Here is a 23,617-nt window from a genome sequence, read left to right on the forward strand (position 1 = left end):
ACTTTGCGGAGTTCGTGCCAAGTTATCAGTTCTGATCGATTCCGTGCATTTTCACACAGTGCAATCTCGCACGGTGCTCATTATCGAGCAATTTCACACGGTCCTGGTTATCGCATTAATCAGTCAGCAGGTGGGTTGCATTTTCACACGGTCCATCTGCAATCACGTGATTCACCCTGAAACTCCTTTCACTACAAGGGGAGGGAGGACAGAACAAGTATGAACTAAGTAAGAACAGAGAAAGAGTAAATACAAGTTAAATATGAACAATTGCAATTAATACTAGAGAAGCTAGAAAAAAGAAAAAATTAACAAACACACGTTATAATAAAGAAGAGGAAAATAATTACAAAAATAAAATAAAACTAATAACGAAAATAATAGCAAATTAAAGTACATGAAAATAAAAATTCAGAAAAACAAATAATCTTGCGAAAACAGACTAAAATGTGTTACTGGTTTCCACTCCAAATTGATATCGTCTCTGCAGGTCGACTTTCAAGACATTCTGCGGCTAAGTTGATCAAGATCTCTATTTTCGGAAATAATGTATGGACAATAAAGTCATTCTCCACAGCAAAGAATAAAATAAGCACTTTGTTAATGAAGTCGGAACCCATTGTTTAAAAATAGAAAGATGAGTTAAATAAATTTTTATTTTGTGATTATTCTTTTCCTGTTACTGCTTAGTTATCTCTGCAGGTGCGTATGGCCATGGTACACCTGTGAATCATGTCATTGGAGGGTGGGGGTAAATAGGGTATAAAAGAATCGCCCTTGATGTCTAATTCCTTAATTTTAGTGTTTTCGTTGTTGGGTGAACATAGTGATTCAACGTAGAAATGGAGTTTATAACAACTAGCAGAGGTAATCGTCTCTTAGTTCATGCAGGGTTCCAGTACTACATGCAGAGAGAAAACAGGGATCATACAGTATGGGTAAGTATCGTATTAATAGAATTAGGATTTTCTGTAAAAATTCATGTTTCCTTTTTTATGTTCTTAATTTCTTTTCTTTTTGGGGGGGGGGGCGCGAAGGCTTCATATAATATGACTAGACATCGGATTTTTATGCAAATGCATTGTTTGCTCGTATGCATCTCTGTTAAATTTGGTAGGGGTTTCTAGAAATAATAATATAGTCCGAATTTGAAGCTTTGTAGTGCATATAAATGCATATTTCAAAGGTTAGAGCATATATTAGTACTCAAGAGCATATTCAGCACATTTTATAAGTTTTTATTTCAGATGTATGCTTACAACATGGAATAAATCCAGTTTTAGTTTATATTTTCAATACATTTACATGCCTATGCAACGGAAGGGCTTTTTGCATGAGAAGATGGAAGAATTCCTAATTTATAGACGACCAATAATGTTAGAAACCGATCACCAGAGCAGAAATGCCCACAATTACCAAAACGTTAAGAGAAATCTGATAATAATAATGACATTGTAATATCGTGTCGACATCAATTCAGAAACAAGAGATACGAGTATTGCTACTCAGTGAATGCTTAGCTCTAGTTGGTGAAGTTCGACACGAGCTCCGGTCATTTTACTCCTAGAAATATCTGCTTTCCCGATTATATGATTCGGTTTGAAGATGGTACCTCGTTTTTACAGTACGACGCACTGGAAGGAGACGGTCGAATTCTGTGTTTTGGTTACGAGGGTTTGAAACCAGCACTGAAGGAAAGCGAACAATGGTTTTTTGACGGAACGTTCAAGAGTTCCTGTAAGTATTTTTCCCAGTTATACACCATACATGCAGACATAGGAAGCACACATGATAAGACACTGGTTGTACCGGTCTTGTATGCATTGTTGCCAGATAAAACAGAGCGAACATACGAACAACTGTTTACATTTCTTAAAACGTGGTCTGGCCAGAACGAACCTCGAGTGTTAAAAATAGATTTTGAACTTGCTGCAATCAATGCGTTGCGTGCAGTGTTTCCCAATTCACAGGTTTCCGGCTGCCATTACCATTTCAATCAGAGTATCTGGCGGAAGATTCAGAGTATAGGTCTCGTCGAAGAATACCTCCACAATGAAGATGTACGCCATCATGTTCGCATGTGTAGTGCATTGGCATTAATACCAACAAGCAGGATCGATGAAGGTTGGCTCACCATCATGGAGGACTGTCCATCTGGCCAGAAAATCGAAATGTTCAACGTTTATTTCATTGAACAATGGATGGATAATCCAAATGTTCCAAGAGAAATATGGAACTGCAACGGTCAAAGGCACAGAACAAACAACCCAGTGGAGGGTTGGCACAATAAGTTAAATCGCACCATATCTAAGAGTACACCACATATCTTTGAGCTTGTGAGTATATTAAAAGCAGATGCGACAACTAGTTTTCATGCTTTCGCGAGACAGGGCTTAGACTGTAATTCGGAGAAGCGTAGAAAATTCACTTACATCCGTCTTGACGAACGATTGCAATTAGTCCTGGAGAAGCTAGAAAATGGCGCAGACCTTAAAAATTGCTTGAGAAGCTTGAGCTATCTCCAAAAGTTAAGATAATGGGCTATGAACTGTAAAAATGGATTGACGACGTACAAAAGTAGAAGGTTCCATCTTAACGACGTGCTGTTCGCTCGGAAAATAACAAGATGACAAGGTTCTTCTTAGAACCACCTTGGAGTATGGAGCTAATATTGTGTGTTTTACAAATCACAACGTTTTTCTATGCTCTAGGGCGGGCACATTTTTCTTCGATTGTTGAACTACCTGTCTGAATTCTCTGATGTGCTGCTTATTTTATTCTTTATTTATTTTAATATGTGATTATTCTATCTTCTGTCCCTAATTATTTTAATTTTTGATTATTCTTTATTTGTTCTTATTTTCATTTGCTGTTCTTTATGTATTAATATCAATTTCCGATAGTTTCTGTTATTTTTTTCATTTATTTCAATTTCTTATTGTATATGCTATTTTTCTCTTCTTCTTTACTATTGTTTTTATTTGCTGATTTCTTTGTTCTATCTTGTTCTTTGTTATTTTAATTTCTGCTTACTTTCTTCATTATTCTTTTTGTGAAAGTGAAACATTTTCTAAGCTCTCCTTCTCTAATATTAATTGCAATTGTTCGTATTTAACTTGTATTTGCTCTTTCTCTGTTCTTACTTAGTTCATAGTTGTTCTGTCCCCCCTCCCCTTGTAGTGAAAGAAGTTTCAGGGTGAATCACGTGATTGCAGATGGACCGTGTGAAAATGCACCACACCTGCTGACTGATTAATGCGATAACCAGGACCGTGTGAAATTGCTCGATAATGAGCACCGTGCGAGATTGCACCGTGATAAAATGCACGTCACCGTTCTGATTAGATGATTCTGCGAACTTATCTGAAAAATCTTTTTTTTAATGGATGAGGTTGTTAGCCTCACACCAAATTCTCAAGCTGGATTATCATCCCTTGTCTGTCCGCGACTGCTCACTCAGTATATTCACAGCTAACCTCTATATTCCAGAGGCCTTCTTCTCGATCCACAACCTGAGGGCGCCTTGTATTCTTCATAGGTTCTGTACTACCAGTCAGTATTTGAATTTATTAAACAAAGCTGGTATACAGGATAACTAAAACCACTTATCTATAATGTGATGTTTCATAGGGCGCACTATACCTTTCACGGGTTCTTCGCCAACAGTAACCGTGTGTATTTATTGTACAGAGCTGTGCTATACAGATGAGTAAATAACATCGTTCATCTTTGATGTGGTCTCGGAAGGGCGCCTAATGTAAAGGGCGCACTGCACCTTTTACGGGTTCTTTACCAATAAAACTAAGAAATTATTACTAAAAATTTGTACCTTTATTTATACTGTGATATTTCGGAGGGCGCACCGGGACACGTCCCGGTGTCCCGGTGGGCCAGCACGGGCCTGTTCGGATCCCACTAAACAAAAATCCCTGTCTCATATAATCTTGCTACTGATGCAAGATTTTAATAAAACTAAACAAATTAATTTTATACGTTTCGAACAAACTTGGGTTGCAGGATAAATAGTAGCTTATATGACGTACAGACGTAAGCACCATAAGTATAATTTTGCAGGAGAGGAAATTTCAGTACAAGTGAACCGTTCTATACATACAGCTAAAAACTGCAGCTTCGAAATAATAACCCTGTGTAAATGATATATGATGGCTCTTTCGAACACACATAGCGTACTCATTTAATATGACGTCATCACGCTAGAAATATGCCTTACATGAACATACGTCTGTTTGTCATATAATCAGGATAATACATTTGGTACTTACACCTTAATTATTTGTAACTTTATTAATACATGAACTAATGACTTAATTGTTTCCTCATCCTAAACGAAGTGATGAGCTTGTAAAATGGGTTTTTGGTAAAAACGGGCTTTGAATCACTCTATTCAATAGGCTCCGGTGGGAACTGAACACATAACCACGCTCTCAAAAAGCGAGCGCACTAACCAATTGGACTCCCCAAGATCTATTAATACAAGACTGAAGTTTCTTATTTTAACATTGATTTTTATAAATGTTTTGAGTTTAATTATTTATTAGATTCTCGTACAAATTTTGCCGATACAAAGGAATTTGAGAATTGATGTAAAATAAAATTGACATTGCTAACACAACTAGAAATAATATGTTTTGAATATGTAATCAAAGTGCAAATTTAGTTATGACAGTTTTTAAATAAGTGTATTACAAATTTTATTAATAGTTTTGAAAAATTGTAAATGAAACTAATAATGCTGATATATTGACTAGATACTTTCTTTCGTAAGTGTGTAATGTCTTGATAAAATTTTTGACATTAGTTGTCACGGATAACCGTTGACCGATGACCTGTGTCACGGACGACACGTTCTCCAGCATGTGCCAAGGCTATGGAAATTGTGCTGTGAGCAGAATCGTCTTAATTCTGTCCATGAATTGATAGAAAACACAAACTAATGTTTTTCAAACTTATAGCATTTGCTAATGTGTACATGGTGGCTATAATCGCATTTTTGTTTTGGCCACTGCAACCATCAGCAAAAATGTTTGATATCCTCCACGTCTTGAGTATCAAGTTGTTGAAGATAAGTGCCTACACATGTAGCAATTTCAGAAGATGCTCTCTTGCTGACACCTTCGCGCCATAAGAAGCAATAACCGTCTTTGTTTCCAATATTGTATATTGTGAAATTGTATGTTGATAGGCGGTGTGATAGAAAACTGCACTCTCGTTCGATAAAGGGAGTTTGATTACTTGTTGAAGATGAAACACTGCTGATGCAACGTTGTCTAGATGTTGTTTAACTAAAGTTTTGATCTGCTCCTATTTTTTCTCTTACGGTATCTTTCTCGATTATGTGTTCGTTATAAACTTCTTGCATCTCCTTTATTGTTATTTCTTCAGCTTCCAGATAAGTGCGACACAGACTACTTTGATTCTTCTTCAGGTAGTGAAATGATAGATTCATTGATTTGAAAACCTTATAGTACGTACATGTGATAGCTGGCGTTTGGCTGTTTATCTGATTCTTGGCAGTACTATTCGTACATTTTTCCTATAGTGAGATAGGAGTGAAGACATTCTCTCGAAGATGATTTACGACAGTAATGTGGCTCCATTTGTGGGAATCTGCTGATATGAGCAACTACAGAATCAATCAATATTTCGTACTTCAATTTTAAGTATTCATTCCGACTACCTCTTTTATCAAGAGCAAGTGCACCTTGAGGAGTAATTTTGGCTAAGGCGGTGCACATTACTGTTTCCGAAATGCTCAAAGTATTTCAGAAGATTACTTTATGAACGGAAATAACATTTTTGTCGTGAGGAAGATTACAGGTAAGTGGGTAATTGATCTTAATTTTTCCTCTGTTCTTCTACTTCCAACTGAGCTCTTTTTCACATACTGGATAATAAATTCTAGTTGCAACTGCAAATTATTTGCTCCATAGAAACTTGAAAATATATTTTGCCTCTCTTCGTCTGTTATTAGTCTACAATGCTTTCTACACGTCGAACCATTTCATCGTACCTTCATTCAACGAAAAATGGTGAAATTTTCTGTATTCGGACTGAAGGATGATTAACCTTCATTCCGTAGCTAGCGAGCCCTTCTTTTTGTTCTCTCGACATCTCTTCTTCGTAAGTACTTCTCTCGTTTCTCTATCCACTATAAATGTACTAGTAATTGATTGAACAGTAGGAACCGCCAATTTCACACAATTAACATTCTGTACAAACGTCTAACGTGGAGAAGGTCTAATTTCTAATTCTCCTTAGAAGAAGCTGATAGTTTCTGCAGTTGTCAATATTGGCAATATACTTGGAACACAATAAACGTTTATATAGAGGACAAGTATTGGAATATTCAAGTTTATAGTTTAAGTATTCACACTCTTGTATATATGGTGGATCACGATCAAAATAATCACTATCAGGGAATTGAACACTTTCCTGTTTATCTTCAGAATAACCGTCACGTTCGTTCATATTTTCATCTTCAAACTGACTGTCACTTTCGTTCTTATCTTCAAAGTTCTTTCAGTACGTTCGTTGGTAAAGTTTTCTTCAAAACATTGAGAGGGACATCTCTAGATTCTGACTTGGAATGTTCTTATGCAGGATCCTGTGCTGAATACTCGTATTCAGTTTCAACCACAGTTCCATAGTAATATTTTTATCTTTGGCAGCCAATACATTTTAACTTTTAACTCCTTGGCGTAATGCATTGTTATCAATAGTTTCAATATCTTTGGGTGGCACTACATTCAAAAACATATCTTCCCACTTCAGTAACACATTTATTGTTATTGTCCAGTAATAAGCGGGAAAAAACCAACACGTGGGTAATACTTCGCTGCGTCTTCTGGGGCTGTGTTAATGCTCTATCTGACAACAAATGTTACCGGATTATTATCATTATTTCTTTCGCCTGTAATAGCAAAACTATAACCGTACATTGTTCTTGATAATCAAAGTCCTCGTTACAAAAAATTTAGTAGGAACCATCAAATGATAACGCACAAAAAGCGGCATTGTCACTGAATTAAGCCCAGTCTTAGTATCATTTATTGTATAGTGCCAGTAAACGTAACGACCAATTATATTACACATTTTACGTGACGGAAATACGTAAGCGACACCAATGACGCTTACGTCTTTACGTAAAATAACAAGCAATACAAGATTGTCGTTTACGCCAGTTGAACATTTCTTACTGGAGAAAAACTAAGGTGTTTTGGGGGAATAACGCCGGACGAGGTAATAACGCCACGCACCCATATCTCACACAGTTTACAAGTAATCTGCAAGATGTTATGTGCAGTACATGCGTCGTTGCTAGTAAAACCACATGGTGAGTTTGCAGTTTATTGGCGCCGTTGTGTCGAGCGTGAGTGTGGAAAGAGTGTATTAGGAGAACGTTCGCGAAGTCTGTTGTATAATTGGAAAGGTAAGTTGTTAGTATGGTAACATTTATATCGCGAGTTAAAAGTTTACATTGTGTATTATTTTTATAGTGCAAATGCCTATAGTTTGTAAATACAATAGTGACTAATTATCTTCCTCTCGTGTAATGTGTGATTCACATTCCGAAAGAGAAATATCAATGGTTGGGGCAATAACGCCTTTTCCGAATCTTGGTAACAACGCCACGTATTTTTTGTGTTATTACTCGAAATTCTGTTTTATGTTATAGATGCCTCGGAAATACAAGAAACGCAATCTATGAACAGCTTGGCCAAAAGACGTACTCGAAGTTGCGTTGACATTAGTGAAGGAAAACTAATTGTCTGTCACAGCCAGTAGCAAGACTACAAAATACCAAAACGAACACTTAAAGAAGGCACTATAACAACCAAATTAGGAACAAAGCCTACTCTATGTTCAGAACAAGAGGCCACCTTGTGTGAAAGAATTATCAAGTTATGTGATATTGGGTATCCTCTAACTTCAAAACTAATTAGAAGCTTAAAAGCATAAACTCATACCTTACTTACCTTTGTGACTTTTACGTGTAATAACTTATCTTAATATCTAACGTGTAATATTTACATTACATTATTTGCAACCTTCAATATTCTTGTGAGTTTAATTACAAGAATAGGAGCCCAACTGTGAGAGCTGAATTTAGTTCGAAGTTTGCGACATAGTTATTTCGACTTTACTGAGAACGGTAATGATAGTCGTCCATAACAAAGTAGCAGTGCTTCGAACAACTATCATCACCAGATACTATACTATTACCTATACTATATCATTACTCTATGATCATCACCGTTCTCAGTGACATGGAAATACCTATTTCACAAAGCTTGAATCAAATACAGCTCTCAAGGTTGGCAGTCTCTTTTTGTTAGAAATATTTGAATGAATTCATTCAACTTTAGTCTTTTTGAAAGTTTATTATGCTTTCTTTTGTTATGTTTATTTGGCTTATTATGTTCTCTCGATTTCATTCACGCTTCATTTATTTAGCATTCAAGTTTGAACTATGCTTATTATTAAACGTTTGAACTTTTATAAGCGATAAGAATCAGGTATCACTTAATAAATCATTATACGGAAATACAAGTCAGTGTTTCTTTGTATTTTTCCACCATTTTACGTTCTATTTAATATTTCTCTTCAAGTTGAGTATCTATTATAATTAATCTTGTGTAAATAATGTTTATGTATATGCCAATAATATCATGTTGTACTTTAGGTTGTGAGAAAATCTATTCCATGATCTTATTACCCCGGTACCACAGGCGTTATTACCCACACATGTGGGTAATAACGCCAAAATCTCCCATTACACAAAATGGCTTCCACACAGTTTATTATTGCAAAGAGCGAGACGATATTTTTTCGTCGAACGGCGCAAAAGCTATTCTATTGCTGAATGCCTTTTCCACTTATCTAAATGTTCACATAAGAGTGTGAAAAATCAAACCAACATAAGGTGGCGTTATTCCCTCAAGTTATCTTATTAGAGATAGAGTTGCGCCACTTTGTCAGATGGTATAGTTAGGTTTGAAGAGGCCTCAGTTGAAATATCTCATTTTTTACAATTTTGGCGCTTACGTCTGTACGTCATATAAGCGACGATAATTTGGCTCCAAATCAATTTTTATGAAATATGTTTAGATATGGATAGTTCAGAGCACAAGGAATCCAATTCCATTTTCAGAACGGTTCACTTTTGTTCAGCAAACTTAGTATCTACCTAGCCAAGGGTACGAAATAAATTAAACAAAAACCACGTGAAAGGGTGTGGACTAGAGTTTCATAGGACAACCGCTAGACAAGGGCGTTGATGGAATGGGGGAGAAGGGCTAATTTCCCCATCCTTGCTCATAAATTTAAGATATTAACACAATATTGTGTACGCTGCAGCGTGGGAATGATTAAAAAGTCAAGCCTCGAATGCCATAGTCAATGATGCATAATTACGTTAAATAAATGCAGGGTGCCCAAAAGAATACACTGACGGAAAACGTCATATTTTCAAGCACCTCAAGCTTGTTCTGTTGGACTTTGCTTATAGTTGATGCTAGTGGTCGACTAGACCCGGATTCGATTCCCAGCGGGAGCTCATGTGGTTCTGATTCCACGTTAATCAGTAGGTCCACGTCTCGCAGAGCCTCGCTGCTGAAAGGGACGATAAACTAAAATGAACTCAACTAGTGGTCTACTATTGCCACGCTTAATTGCATGCATGGGGAGCATGCCCGCGACCGTTCTGTCTATTTAATGGCCGGGTTCCGCTTGGCTCTGCACCTCGCCCGTAGTTCCTCGATACTGGTATTGTATCCTCGTGAACGTGGTGCACCGTCAGGATTTGTCTCCTAATCCTTACTCGCCTAAGTGATGTAACCCCATTCTCTGAGGGAGTGGGATACGCCCACTGCGCGGCCAGACCGAAGTCCTGAGTGCCTACCAGTTAACCTACTGGTGGAGGCAGACCGCTAGCGAGCCAGTCCTACCATGCTCTGCAGGCATGGCGCCCGAGCGGTATAATGCAAGCTCACCTCCAGCCCGTGTTCACCGTTACCCAGTTTCCTGAGATTGGCTCCCACAAGCTACCGAATCCCACGGTATGACCAAAGCCCGGCAAAGTCCAACCTAAATCCGGGGCCCCAGGCTACCCAAGGAGGCTTGTTCAATACCGGCCCTGCCTATCTCTATCGTTCAACTGGCAACCGCCTTGTCGTGTAGAGGTACTACGCACACGTCAGGATACTCCCGTATCTCATCTCAGACCCAATGGTACGTGTTAAGTCACCATTTGAGTTTGGTGCCGGCCCATATCCTACAGAGTTTCCTCCCTTTAGCGGGATCAGAACCGTTACCCAGATTCCTGGGATTGGCTCCTCCCTATTTCCGCTTGGTCCCCCGGCAGGCAGGAATCCGACACTCCTCCCGATAGGGTCATCCAAGCAATACGGGACTTCCTCTAATACGATAAAGGTACACAATATATTACCAGAGCCAATGACTGATGTAGACCGTTTGCTCAAGGCAGACATTGTCATTTGGGAGCCGTGTCTCCCGAGGGAGCCGTGTCTCTCCTGGTAGACCCGCCCGAACAATATGGGGCTACCTATCTTTAACGTGTTTAGGTACCACGTACACGTTGTAGCAAAGCTACTTGTCCGAATCCCAATGGTACGTGTAAACCACCATTAGAAGGGACACCCACATCCTTCCTTCAAACAATACGGAACTACCTCTTCTTACGTAAGAGGTGAACCGTACATTACCAGACCCAATGGCTGATGTAGACTGTCTACCTTAAAAGACAATGGCTATTTGGGAGCGGCGGCTCCCCGGTACCCGCGGCCGGTACCCGGTACCCGCGGCGGAGCGGCGGCGGCTCCGGCTCCTGCACCCAGCCAAAATGCAAAAACTGGAACGATGGAGGGACCCACTTCCTCAGCGCTCCTGAGGTACGAGTATGCGTTAGGATACTAGGTATCCCATCCCGGACCCAAGAAAATGCATTACACTCTCTTTGAGGGCAGTACCTACATCATCGTCCCGGTAAGGCGCTGGATCCGCCTACACTCTTGGACACACCAGCTATCCACTATTTTTTTTTTTTTTTTTTTTAGCGTTTTGGGATATCACGCAGCCTTATCTCCCGGACCCAAGGGCACGGCTTAGTTGCCCATTTCGGGGATACCCGAGGGCTCACCCCGCCGGTAGGGGTGGCAGACAAAGACCACCTACGTCGCTGAGGACGTGACGAAGTCACACGTACTCTCCTAGATCCAATGTCACGAGTTAGTCGCCTATTTTGGGAGGATACCCGAGGGCTCACCTTCGCCGGTAAATGTCACTATAATAAGAGACACCCGGCATAAAGAGACATCCCAATCTCCCCCACTGACATACCGTGGCCACAATGCATGCCACGGGAACAAAGCCAGCGGGGATCTAACGGAGGAAGGCTGATTTCCCCATCCTTGCTCATAAATTTAAGATATTAACATTATATTATGTACGCTGCAGCGTGGAAATCGTTAAAAAGTCAAGCACCGAATACCATAGTCAATGATGCATAATTACGTTAAATAAATGTAGGATTGTGTCCAAAAGAATACACTGACGGAAAACGTCATATTTTCAAGGACCTCAAGCTTGTTTCCTTGGACTTTGCTTATCAAAAGATTTTTAAAACTGCCTGACTGCCCCCAAAATCTGAAATTCTTATTCTACCGATATAAGAGTTTCATGTTTTGTATATACAATTATATTAATATACAATCGATTGGAAAGTACTAAATTCTCAAACTTTTTCCGGGGGTGCCCTCTCCAAATGACGCCCCTTGTCTGCCATCTTACTTCTGCGTCATATATTGCCAACATTTGAGATTCTGCAATGATATTTCAGCTCCTATTTCAAATCTACCTTTTTTCTTTCTTGTTTCCACGAGATGGTGCGTCATTCTTACTACATTTATTGTTTGCTGTAGCAAGGCATTGAAACCAGATCTATTAATTGTGACAAATAAAAATATATTATTGATAGGTTAGTGAAAGGATTGTAACACAGTGTAACATTTGTTTATATGAATGTATAGAACTGAAAACTAATACGCTTAATTAACACAGGCAAAAGAAAATAAAATTTTAAAAAATAGAAGAACGTATCTTCATGTGAGTAGAAGAAATTGTTAATTCTGGCCTGTATGCATTAAAAAAAAAAAAAAAAAACCAACAAATAAGTTCACAAATTACAACTTTAATACAAGCTACAGTTATATTACGGCTCAAATACGTCAAATCAGGGCTATAGAGAACCTAAACCTGCTCGGAAGAATAAAACGAAAAGTTATAGCGTGAGAATGAAGTGTGACGTAAAAGAGTATAGTGCTTATTTCGATCCTGGATTCCATGAACCTTTTAGGATTTTTGGTAACTTTTGTTACCAAGGTGTAGTATCATCTTTGCCCGCTTATTTAGGTTCTATAACAGGTATTTAAGTCGGATTTTGTATTGGGCAACTCAAGGATGGATCAAAGAACATCCCAAATGCGTGTTGGAATCGGATGGTCAACTTGGCGACGCCAAGTGGGAACGAAGGGACGTGACTTTTTTTCTTAAGGCAAATTTCAAAATTTTTTCACGCCTTTAATTTTCAAGATATCAGATTGAAACCTCGCATACGGATTGTGTGTAGATTTGGGTATTTCTGAATTTTTTTGAGATCCCTACGTAAAACTGGGGACGGGCCTGAGGTGCGCAGGTGTTCCGAGCGGGGTGATTTCAGAAAAAAATCCGATTATTCCCCATTTTTCCGGTTCAGCTATATTATATGGCCATGTGAGTGGCACCGTTGGAAAGGGGTAGTTATACTGAAGAAAATGACGTTTATACCCTGGCCCTCGGCCAGACAGTAACGACCCAGCAATTTTTTTATAATATATAGGGTTATTACAAATGATTCATTGGGTTTTAAAGTCTTATAACTTCAAATTAGCGATGTATTGCTCGCGAGTGAGCCAACTCTTCTGACTAACTCTTTTGGATGAGTGAGTGAGTTGTTGTTAAGACCACCGTCGAACTCAGTTTTCATCATGTTACTTTGATTTGATTTAATTTTGAGTTTAGCGTCCTTTTCAGCATCGAAGCACGGCGTGGGTCAATGAAAACTTTACCCACCACCCATCCTGACCCACGACCCACTGACCCACCACCCACCATGACCCACTCTGACCCACGACCCACCACCCACCGTGACCCACTCTGACCCACCACCCACCATGACCCACTGTGACCCACTTTGACCCACCACCCACCATCAACCACTCATCCACTGTGACCTACTCTGACTCACCAAAATCTCGTCATCAACTCTTACACATAATCCACGGCCTCTTTTACTGACTAAAGAGTTTACACTTGTAATGAAACAAGACTGAAATTGTCACTAATCGGAGTTTGAATTTTTACGGTCAATCGCTCAAGCACCACTCTGTTACAATAATGGTGGATCTAACCTTTACGATATAAAATGGTAAAGTGTTTGTCAATGAGGAAATTGAAGCACTTCGAGGTGGGGAAAATTAGTGTGTGCCTAAAATATACTTGTACTAAGAGAGTATTCTTGCGAGTGTTAATTTCTTAACACATTCCAAAAGAAACTTCTATTCGCAGGAAAATACTTCAGTACAATATGGAAAAGGTTATGATTTCTCAGTTCACAATATTTTGCTCCAAAGACTTCAAAAATCAGTTTTCCATAGCGTATGAAAGTGCTCGGGCACTGTGTGTAAGAACATCTCCATAAAGTATGCTCATAATTGTAATTTGTGTAATCACTAAAATACCACGTTAAATTTGTTACAAATATGCATAATTGCAGTTATTATTATGAATATTTATTCAAAGTAGTTTACCTTCTAGTTTATGAAAAGGAAAGAAGAGACTTATTAAATATTAGGTACAAAGTTGAAAAAACACTAGGGATGGGTACGAGCGAGTTCTCTTTGAAACTCGACTCGACTCGAAACATGCATCTTTCAGCTTGACTCGAGAACTCGACTCGAAAACTTTCCTCCAACTCGACTCGAGTTTGTTTCGAGTCGAGTCAAGCCAAAACGAGCCAAATCGAGCCAAATCCTGTGTGTAGTTCTAAATACTCTCTTCAAATATCCTACATAGACAATATAATTATTATCAATGATACTACTATAATACATAATAATAATAATAATAATAATAATAATAATGATGATGATGATAATAATAATAATAATAATGATAATAATAATAATAATAATAATAATAATAATAATTATTATTATTATTATTATTATTATTATTATTATTATTATTATTATTATTATTATTATTATTATTATTATTATTATAACATCATGTAAAAATATGAAGTGGTTTGTATCTGAATACTAAAAACTAGTTGACTGCCAATCTCGGTAGTCATGAAGTCTAAGAGCCAAGGACTTCGTTCACAAGGTTCCGGGTTTATATTTCGGAGGAGGGTGATGGTATGCATGGAGTCATACGATTTTAGGACCCACCAAATTAATTGTCCTAAGATATAAAGTACATTCCCAGGGAAAGTGCATTCCTTGGCATCTCTACCAGCTTCTGATAGACCTGTGCCGACTCTGTGCCGACTCCAATGGTGCAATTGGTTTAAATGGGTCGGCTCACGACTCGTTCACCACAGAGCCGATCTCAGGAAAATCGTTTGCATGTCATGTCTACTGAGCCGATGGCTCACCTCAAGCGAGCCGGCTCGAGCTGATGGCTCACCAGAGCCGAACCAAACCGAGCTGATGGCTCATCCCAACCGAGCCGGATCGAGCTGTTCTCTCAGCTGAACCGAGCTCAGCCTGTTGACATCACTGCCTGGGTTGGGCTTCTGCTTGGGCTCAAAAATTCGACCGTACAAGGCTCAGCCTTGATAGTAAGATCTACACAGTATACATACTTTATTGGTGCTCACAACATTTGAGACTGTCTCGTTATAAAAATCTATTGTCTCGTTATCGAGACGAGACGAGACGCGAACAATGTCCCCTCTCGTGAGCAACATTAAAAGTAATCCACTTTACTACTTACATTTCTCACGGCTTTCGCTTTCCCGTCTAGTCAGGTCATGATTTCAAAACGAGCTAAAACGAGATGAACGAGCGAGCCATGTATCAAACTCGGCTCGACTCGAAACTCGACCTCAAAACAGTGACTCGACTCGAGAAAATTACCTTTGACTCGACTCGAATTCGAGTCGTGTTTCGAGTTGAATCGAGTTTTAGCTCGACTCGTGCCCATCCCTAAAAAAACACAAATAAGCCATTAGTAATACAAGTATACATTTTCCATAACTCGTAATTTGCCACCTTAAAACAAATCTGAAATCGGGTTTATTTCCTGTTGGCCTCCAGGACTTTTTCGTGGTAAATCATCCGCTGCGGAATGATGTCCATCCTTCAGCCAGGAAATAACTAGCTCGTTTACTTTGAACTTGTCTAGCGGTGGGCCATTAACATTGATGAACAACAAGTTAGACAATGTTTGAGCACTTAGTCTATTTCTAATGTTAGTCATCTATAAATTTATAAGGCGAAATCCCCGTTCGCACTCAGTCGTGGAAATTTGTAATACTCGACAATCTGCTTGGTAGACTTAAATCTGATAACGATTTTTCTTGGTCAGTTTTGAAATACTCCGCAAGAAGTATCACCTCTCTATCACCATACAACATCTTTTCCATATCGACCATGTCAGTTGACAGTTTCGACTCATGCAGAACAGAAACCTCATCTACCACATCTTCGATAGGAAATCTTGTGCATAAATTATCAATTAAAACCTGATAAACTGATGATTTCTTATTCGTTTTTAAATTTAGTTTTTGTAATTACACATGAAAGTTTGATGTCATTACCAACTTCCCTCTCCCCTAGAAGGCAAAAGGAAACGAGGTTTCAGAGAAGTGTTCAGAGGTGTCTGGGAATTTTCCCCTTCTTCCCCTTCAATTACCACAGTGCTGTTTGTTATGGGCCAAATTACGATGAATTCCAATTAAATTATCATAGTATAATTATTTCTTTGTTGAATTATAGATACTTTTCAGTGGAAAAAGGGATGAAATTTGAAAGTCCCCAGTCAAGGTAAGTAGACTAACGTAAAGGAAAAAAAGTGTAAAATTTTCCATCCAAACTAAAACTTCCGTGTACTTAAGCTTACAGTATAAATTTTATGTCTATTTTTCTCACAACTTTACATTATGGGTTGATTACCCTGTGTAGCAAGCGCTCCATATAATAAACTTAAGCTTCAGCAATTATTATAGTAGAAAGCAATGGGTATATGAAACGAAGTACTGTGTTTTTTGTTTCTGAATTTTTTTCTTAACTAATATCGTTCATTTCTGATTATTTTTACAAACCAACTCATTTCCAATTTTCCAAATATAGAAAGTGTCCCCCCCTAAAAGGAGAATTTTTAGAAACTGCTAGGACAGATTCTGTTTATTTTTAATAAAAAGTTAATACACTGAACTTCAGCTTCGTAAGTTTAACGGCTTGCGAGATACTCATTTTTTTCCGCAAAAATTCGGATCCTCACTACCTCTTTGGGATGTGTATTATAATGACAGCAATAATACATCCCAGTTTGGATTAAGGCCTAACTATATACCAAAAGTCATTTCATTTGACTTTGTAATTTGGCCGTTATGATCAGGCACACATAGTTACATTCATTTTTTAAAATAATAATTTATACATTACTGTGATTGAAAAATGTATTTTTCCAGTAGTTAGCTTCTCTAAAAACTGACAGGCCTCGAAAGCCAAGTAGTAGTATAAATCCTATTGCCATTATTACAATTACAAATATCAAATCCAAAAGTGCCTGAAGTTCTTTTTTCACTTAGATATAGCCTACTCACCTTAGGTAAACAGACGGAAACAAATGGAAAAGGAAGGGAAATGAAGGTCTTGAAAGTAAAACGCAGACAAATTTACCAGTCTTCAGAAGATACTGTCTACAATGCAGTAAGCAGAGTGAGTCGGTAGGTCAGACTGAGTCGGTGGGTCGCAGTGGGTGGTGGGTCACAGTGGGTCACGGTGGGTGGTGGGTCGCAGTGGGTCATGGTGGGTGGTGGGTCGCAGTGGGTCACGGTGGGTGGTGGGTCACAGTGGGTCACATGCTGTTGACCCACGACCCACTGACCCACCCAGAAAACTTGACCCACATGACCCACTTGACCCACCGACTCACTGACCTACTCCATCTCTGAGCACGGTGGCTCGGTAGTAAAGTCTTATCTCTTGTGCCTGGGTCCCTGGTTCGATCTCCGCCAAGTAAGTTTGTGGTGGACAACATCGTGTCCGTGGGTTTTCTCGGAGTACTCCGTTTCCTTCCACTTTCTCATTCCACCAATTCTTCCAGCATCAATCACTTGCTTTATCCATCGTCTACCTTAGTTTAAGGGCATAATCGTGGGACGTTAATCCATTTCATGTCATTTCAGCAGCGAGGCTATATGAGACGTGGACCTAATGATTAAAGTGGGATCCGAACCAGATGACCTCCCATCGGGAATCGAACGCCGGGACTCCCACGCCAAAGACGCGTACATTAACCGCTTAGCCACGGGGGAACTCGTTACTTTGATTAAAATGCTCATGCTAAGCGGGAAGTAGTGCCCAACAGTTTTAGAAAAAATTTAGTTTCACGATGTTGTCAAGTTAGGAGTATGAAACATGGAATATAAACTCTTCACTGAAAATAACCAGAGCCATATTCAAGCGTTTTGAGAATTCCCCTTTCAAGTAGGGAAGAGACAATTTTCTATATTTTCTTTCTTCACCTTGAAGGTGATGTTGCCAGTTGTTTGTGATCGAATCGTGGGAGAAACGATTGAAAAGTTTTAAGAAATGAATTTTTGAATATACAAGTTAGCATCTACCTTAAACTGAGTTTTTATCATATACTTCGATTGAAAGGCGCATCTTAAGGAGGTATGAGGGGTTCAAAATTTATATAAAAAAAATACAGTATCTCACGAGCCCATCAAACTAAGAAGATGAAACTCAATATATCTACTCATTAACAACGTATGGACATATGGCTGCGCGTATCTGTTTTAAGGAGAGAATGGGGGTGCATTTTCTATAATTCCTTTCATGTTGAAAGCAATATTATCTGTTGTGACCGCATCTCAGTTCAACAGTTTGAAATGAAATTTGGGACATAGTTTATACTTATTTTGAGCTAATATTTTAATCATTTCATTGGTAAAAGTACATACTCTAAGGGTGTAGAGGGGTTCAAATTTTATGTGAAAAATACAGTATCTCACGAACCTCTCAAGTAGGAAGAGGAAACTCAGTATAGAACTCCTCGTTCCACAGTTTCCGATATCTTTTAAGGGAGTATTTTCTATATTTTTTTCTTTGGATTGAAAAAGATATTGTCTGTTGTTTGTGATAGCATCACGCGGAAATATGATGTGATAGCATTATGGAGAAATGGTTTGGAATTTATTCTGGAACATAGTACTTGCCTCAGGCTGGGATTTTATCATGTCAATCTGATCAAAGAGCTTGTACTAAAGGGATAGGAATTTAAAATTTTTAAGCGTGATCACATGCATCAAAAACACGACTAGGTCAACAGAGGGTAGTGGATTTCGTAGATGAGGAGAGGAACCTATTATTATATTTTATATTTGCATAGACATAGAAACAACTTTTGGGGCACCAATGCGATATTACTATAAAAAATTGAAAAAAAAAGGTGTCGCAATAGAAATTGCATTATACATTATCGAAAAGAAAATGCTTTATGCTTTATTCAATGTAATATTAGGCATGTAAATACTAATTGATTAGTCATTATTTTCATAAATGTGTATATACAGGGTGTCTCGAAAGTCCCCTGCCATAAGGTAATTGTTATTATCAGAGTTACAACAAAATGTAAGAGGGAAAACCGTCTCGAAATATGATGTTTTCAATCTAAAGAGAAGGATTTTTTTAATGGGACCAGCCGTTTGGGTGGTACACTCTTTATGCGCCCAATGTTAAATGAAAATGCAACATTGCCATTAATAGAGGGGCTGGGGAAGGGGAGGGCGGGGCTGGAGATGGATATATTTTCTAAGAGTATGGTGAATGGGGGCATGTTTGAAATGGGGCTGGACATCGACACGTTAGTGTAAAAGACAGTAACTTCATTCTTGTGGGTCCAGGTAAATGGCATTGAAGTTGAATTTGTTAATAGCTGTATGCTTGTAATCTAAAATTATCTTATATATCTTTAAATTTTGTTTTATATAATCTATTTTGTCTGATAATACTATTTTAGCTTTTTAACTTCCCCCTTCCCCCTTCTAAAAAATATAAGTGAGCACTGAGTCGTTCAAATGAACCGATTCATTTTAGTAAGTGAACCATTGAGCGATGATCTAAAAAGTGAATCATTTTGCCCATCACTACTTCAAATATTTAACACTCGCCTAATAACCAATCGAAAGAGCATACTTCAAAGTTTTGTTCATCTCATTGCAGATTCCTGTGACTCATTAGGTGGCAGGGCTGTAACAGTTTGCAAAATGGCGAATAATCAGCAGAAAGCATGTGAAGACAGAATCCGTCACCACCGTGCAGCATGCGTTCTGAAGACAGTACAACATACAACCACCAACCCACCAAAACATTTTGCAATGGAATCGACAGTTTAAGGACACAAACTGGAGTTTAAGGATACTGCTGCGCTAGGGAACATTGACAGGAACATCGACATGCTCGAACGTGTATGGGCTGGGCGGGCTTGACTACCGCATAGATGTGTGTCATGTAACACGAGGAGCGCAAATAGAACATTTGTTATGATGTGTAATAACCCTGTATATATATATATATATATATATATATATATATATATATATATATATATATATATATATATAATATCTGGCCTAAATTCAGAGTTTCAACAATTTTTCCGCCCTTTGCTTCCAAGATACAAGATTGAAATTTTGCACACGCATTATGTACATAACAACGTATTTAAAAAAAAAAGAAAAAGAAAAAAGAAAAGAAAAACAAACAAACTTGAGATCCCTACCTGCACCCAGGCCTGGGACCGAGCAGCAAAGTTTTTTGGTGGGATTTAAAAAAAATGCCCGTTTTTTTCTGAAATTTCCAGTTCAGGTGTATGAAACGGACATGTGAATGATACCATTGGAAAGGGCTCGTTATACTGAAGGAAATGGCGTTTGAACCATGCCTCTAGGTCAATAGTAATGACGCAGTACATTTTTGAATTAATTATATATATATATATATATATATATATATATATATATATATATATATATATATATATACGAGGGGGCTGAAAATTTCATGTAGACATTAGAAAATTTATACATTGTGAACCTCTCATCCCGTATATGACCATTTTATCCTTGTTATTTCCTTTGTTACAGGCTCTGTAAGAAGATATGGCGGAGGATCTAAGGAAATTCGAGTAGAATGAGCTTCCCAGTGTCATCAAGGTTTTTGTGCTGCAAAACAAATCCTGTATGGAAATTCATAAAACTTTGCAGGATACTTTGGAGGGACACGCTGTTGGATATACAACAGTAGTGAAGTGGGTGAGGCGCTTTAAGACTGGTCATCGTGAGACTGAAGATGAACCTCACTCAGGAAGGCCTTCAATTGCAGTGACCACGGAAAACATCGACAAAGTGCATGACATGATCATGGAAGATAGGTGCATATCGACCACAAACATTGCTGCGTGTGTGGGGGTATCGCGTAAGCGTGTGGGTGTCAGAATAGCAGAATATTTGGACATGTGGAAGGTCAGTGCCAAATGGATCCCAAAATGTTTGAATGCTGACCAAAAGAGAACACGGGTTCAGATGTCACAGGAAATTTTGCAAAAGTTTCAAAACCCTGGTGAGTTCTTGCGCAGTCTGGTGACAGAAGATAAAACATGGCTGCACTACTATGATTCAGAGACTAAACAGCAATCCATGGAGGCGCCACAGTGGATCTCCTCTATTGAAGAAGTTCCGAAACCAAAGATCAGCTGGGAAGGTGCTTGCATCGGTGTTTTGGGATAAAGACGGTGTCATCCTTATCAAATATCTCAAAAAGGGTGAAACCATCAATGCTGGAGTTTATTCCAACTATTTGATTGAGCTGAAAGAGGCTCTGAAGAAGAAACGTCGAGGAAAAGTGAGCAATGATGTTCAGTTTCTCCATTACAATGCACCCTCCCACAAGGCTCATTAAACCATGCAATTGCTAGTGGATATGGGCTTCACCTGTGTACCTCATCCACCCTAATCACCTGACCTGGCCCCCTCCGACTATCACCTCTTCCCACTTCTCAAAGGCAAACATTTTCCATCCGATGAGGCACTCATTGCGGAGGTGGAGAGCTGGTTTGCACAGCAGGACAAGACCTATTTACAAGCGTTAGAAATGTTGTAACATCGTTGTGAAAAGTGTATTGAGCTTCGGGGGCAATATGTTGAATAGTGTATTAAAATAGTTTTTTCCAGGTAAATTTATTCTTGTTGATTTCATGAACTTTCTAGCCTTCCCTCGTATATATGGGTCACCTTCAGACATTCAACATTTTCTTCCGACCTTAGTTTTCAAGATACAAGACTGAAATTTTGCACACGTATTATGAACATAACAGCATATTTTTCTTTAGAAAAAATAGTTCTCTACGTGAATCCAGGCCCAGGCCAGAGGGGTGCAAAGATTTCAATTAAAAAGAATCTCCCGGTTTTCCAGATTTTTTCGTTTCTGGTATATAATATGGACAAGTGTGTGGTACCATTGGAAAGGATACTTTATCCTGAAGAAAACGAGATATGGGCCATGATTCTACGACAAACAGTAAGAAAGCAGTAGCTGTTTGAGTGAAAGTCTAAAAGTTCCCTCAAAAAGTGGAAATCCTAAAAGGGTTAATCCAGCAGTAGGTGTTGAACAGGAGACGTGACGGGGTTAGATTCTAAGTCTAGAAGGAAATTTATAAAGTGCTCTGAAAACGAGAACTGTTAGAAACTGAAAACATTAACACCTTCCATATCAACTGGTAAATTAAAACAATCGAGACACAAAAGAACCGTATGTTCTTTTCCCAGACTTTCTCGAAAAAGAAAAAAAAGAAATAAATAAAATCTTTCAGTTTTATGTCACAGATTATGTAGGCTAAAGGAAACAGTGATAATGAGTGTAAATGAAATGGTGAAATAAAGCAAGTGGAAGGAAACGGGAGAACCCCGAGAAACCCGTGCACACGGTGTTCGTTCACCAAAAACCCTACTTGATGCTAGTTGGGATTGAGCCATGGACCACACACACTAGAGGTGAAAGAGCTAAAACTAATCCACTGCAGTATCCCTTCCGTTCTCGGGTTATGAGTAGGACACTTTTTATATCATCCCAACATATTTTTGGAGAAGTATAATTTTGAAATTATTCATTCGTGCTAACATAAATGGTCCATGATATTTTTTATGTTTTCTTGTGAGGATTAATATCATTTTTTTTTCTTTTCGAACAGTGACGCCAAGTTATGTATAAGTTTTTAAGACCCTATTAAAGTTTGTTGTTATGCATCATCTAACGAGACAGTAGTGAAGATTTTTAATACAAAATACGCAGACCCAAGCAAATTTCAGGAAGGACCTTGAGCCCGTGAGCTCCTCCATGTATTATGTATGCACTGTTGAAAATGCACTTAAGAACATTCTGTTACAGATCGTCCGGTTCCAGAAAAACTCGCAGCACAGAATGAGTGCTATAGAGACAAACTGGTCTTAGTTTGGTCTCAGAATAGTAATAGCCTAAGTCAGGGGTTCTCAACCTGACTATATGTGCGTTTCTGCGTGTGCCTGGTTCGTATTTCTTTTCACAAGCAGTGACACAACTAAGTAACGTCACTCGGTGACAGTGTTAGAATGCGCTGTTACATCCTACTGTATATCCTAACTTCATGCCAAACTACATGACCTCACTGACAAAACAACGAGTACTTCCGGTTGACGTGGAAAGTTGGAATTTGGCATAATTGTAGTCCTTTGGGACTAACCCAAAGGGAAGGTGTTAAATGTGAATATTTTGAATTGTAGAGGGTCTAAAGGGAGTATAAAGAAATTACCCATGTTATTTAGATGGGCTTTTTTTTTTTTTTTTTTTTTTTTTTTTTTTTTTTTGAACCTTTGTATGCTTGTACGTTTACGTTAGCGCTTTCTAAGTAAATCACCAAAAATAAAAATTTCCAACTTTAGAGTAGTTTTATGGGGAACTGAAAAATCTTTCCGATGTTATTGATATGGAACATCTACGTCCCAAAATTATTGGGCACTTCATGTAGGGCTACAATGATTAAATTTGGCACGATTGTAGCTTTTCGGGACTAACCACAAGAAAATTACCAAATCTTAATATTCTTTTTTTTAATTTCAGGGGTCTAAATGGGAAATAAAAAATTACCCATATTATTTAAATGGGTCTTTTTTGGGCCTATAATCTCACATTTTAGATCTTGAAATTGAAATGAAAACTTGAAATTCGGTATTCTTGTACGTTTTCTATAGGATTATTTAACAATATAA

General features: G+C 38.4%; 1 protein-coding gene across 1 annotated transcript; it reads left to right on the plus strand.

The window, feature by feature from the left end:
• The first annotated feature begins 20,557 nt into the window (after positions 1-20,557).
• Positions 20,558-21,103, plus strand: LOC145675110 (protein GVQW3-like). The gene has a single exon (XM_081745480.1). The coding sequence runs from the start codon at positions 20,558-20,560 to the stop codon at positions 21,101-21,103; it is 546 nt and encodes a 181-aa protein (XP_081601606.1).
• The last annotated feature ends 2,514 nt before the right edge of the window (positions 21,104-23,617 follow it).

This window comes from Thermobia domestica, chromosome 18, assembly GCF_964235325.1.
Source record: "Thermobia domestica chromosome 18, izTheDome1.hap1.1, whole genome shotgun sequence".
Lineage (NCBI taxonomy): Eukaryota > Metazoa > Arthropoda > Insecta > Zygentoma > Lepismatidae > Thermobia > Thermobia domestica.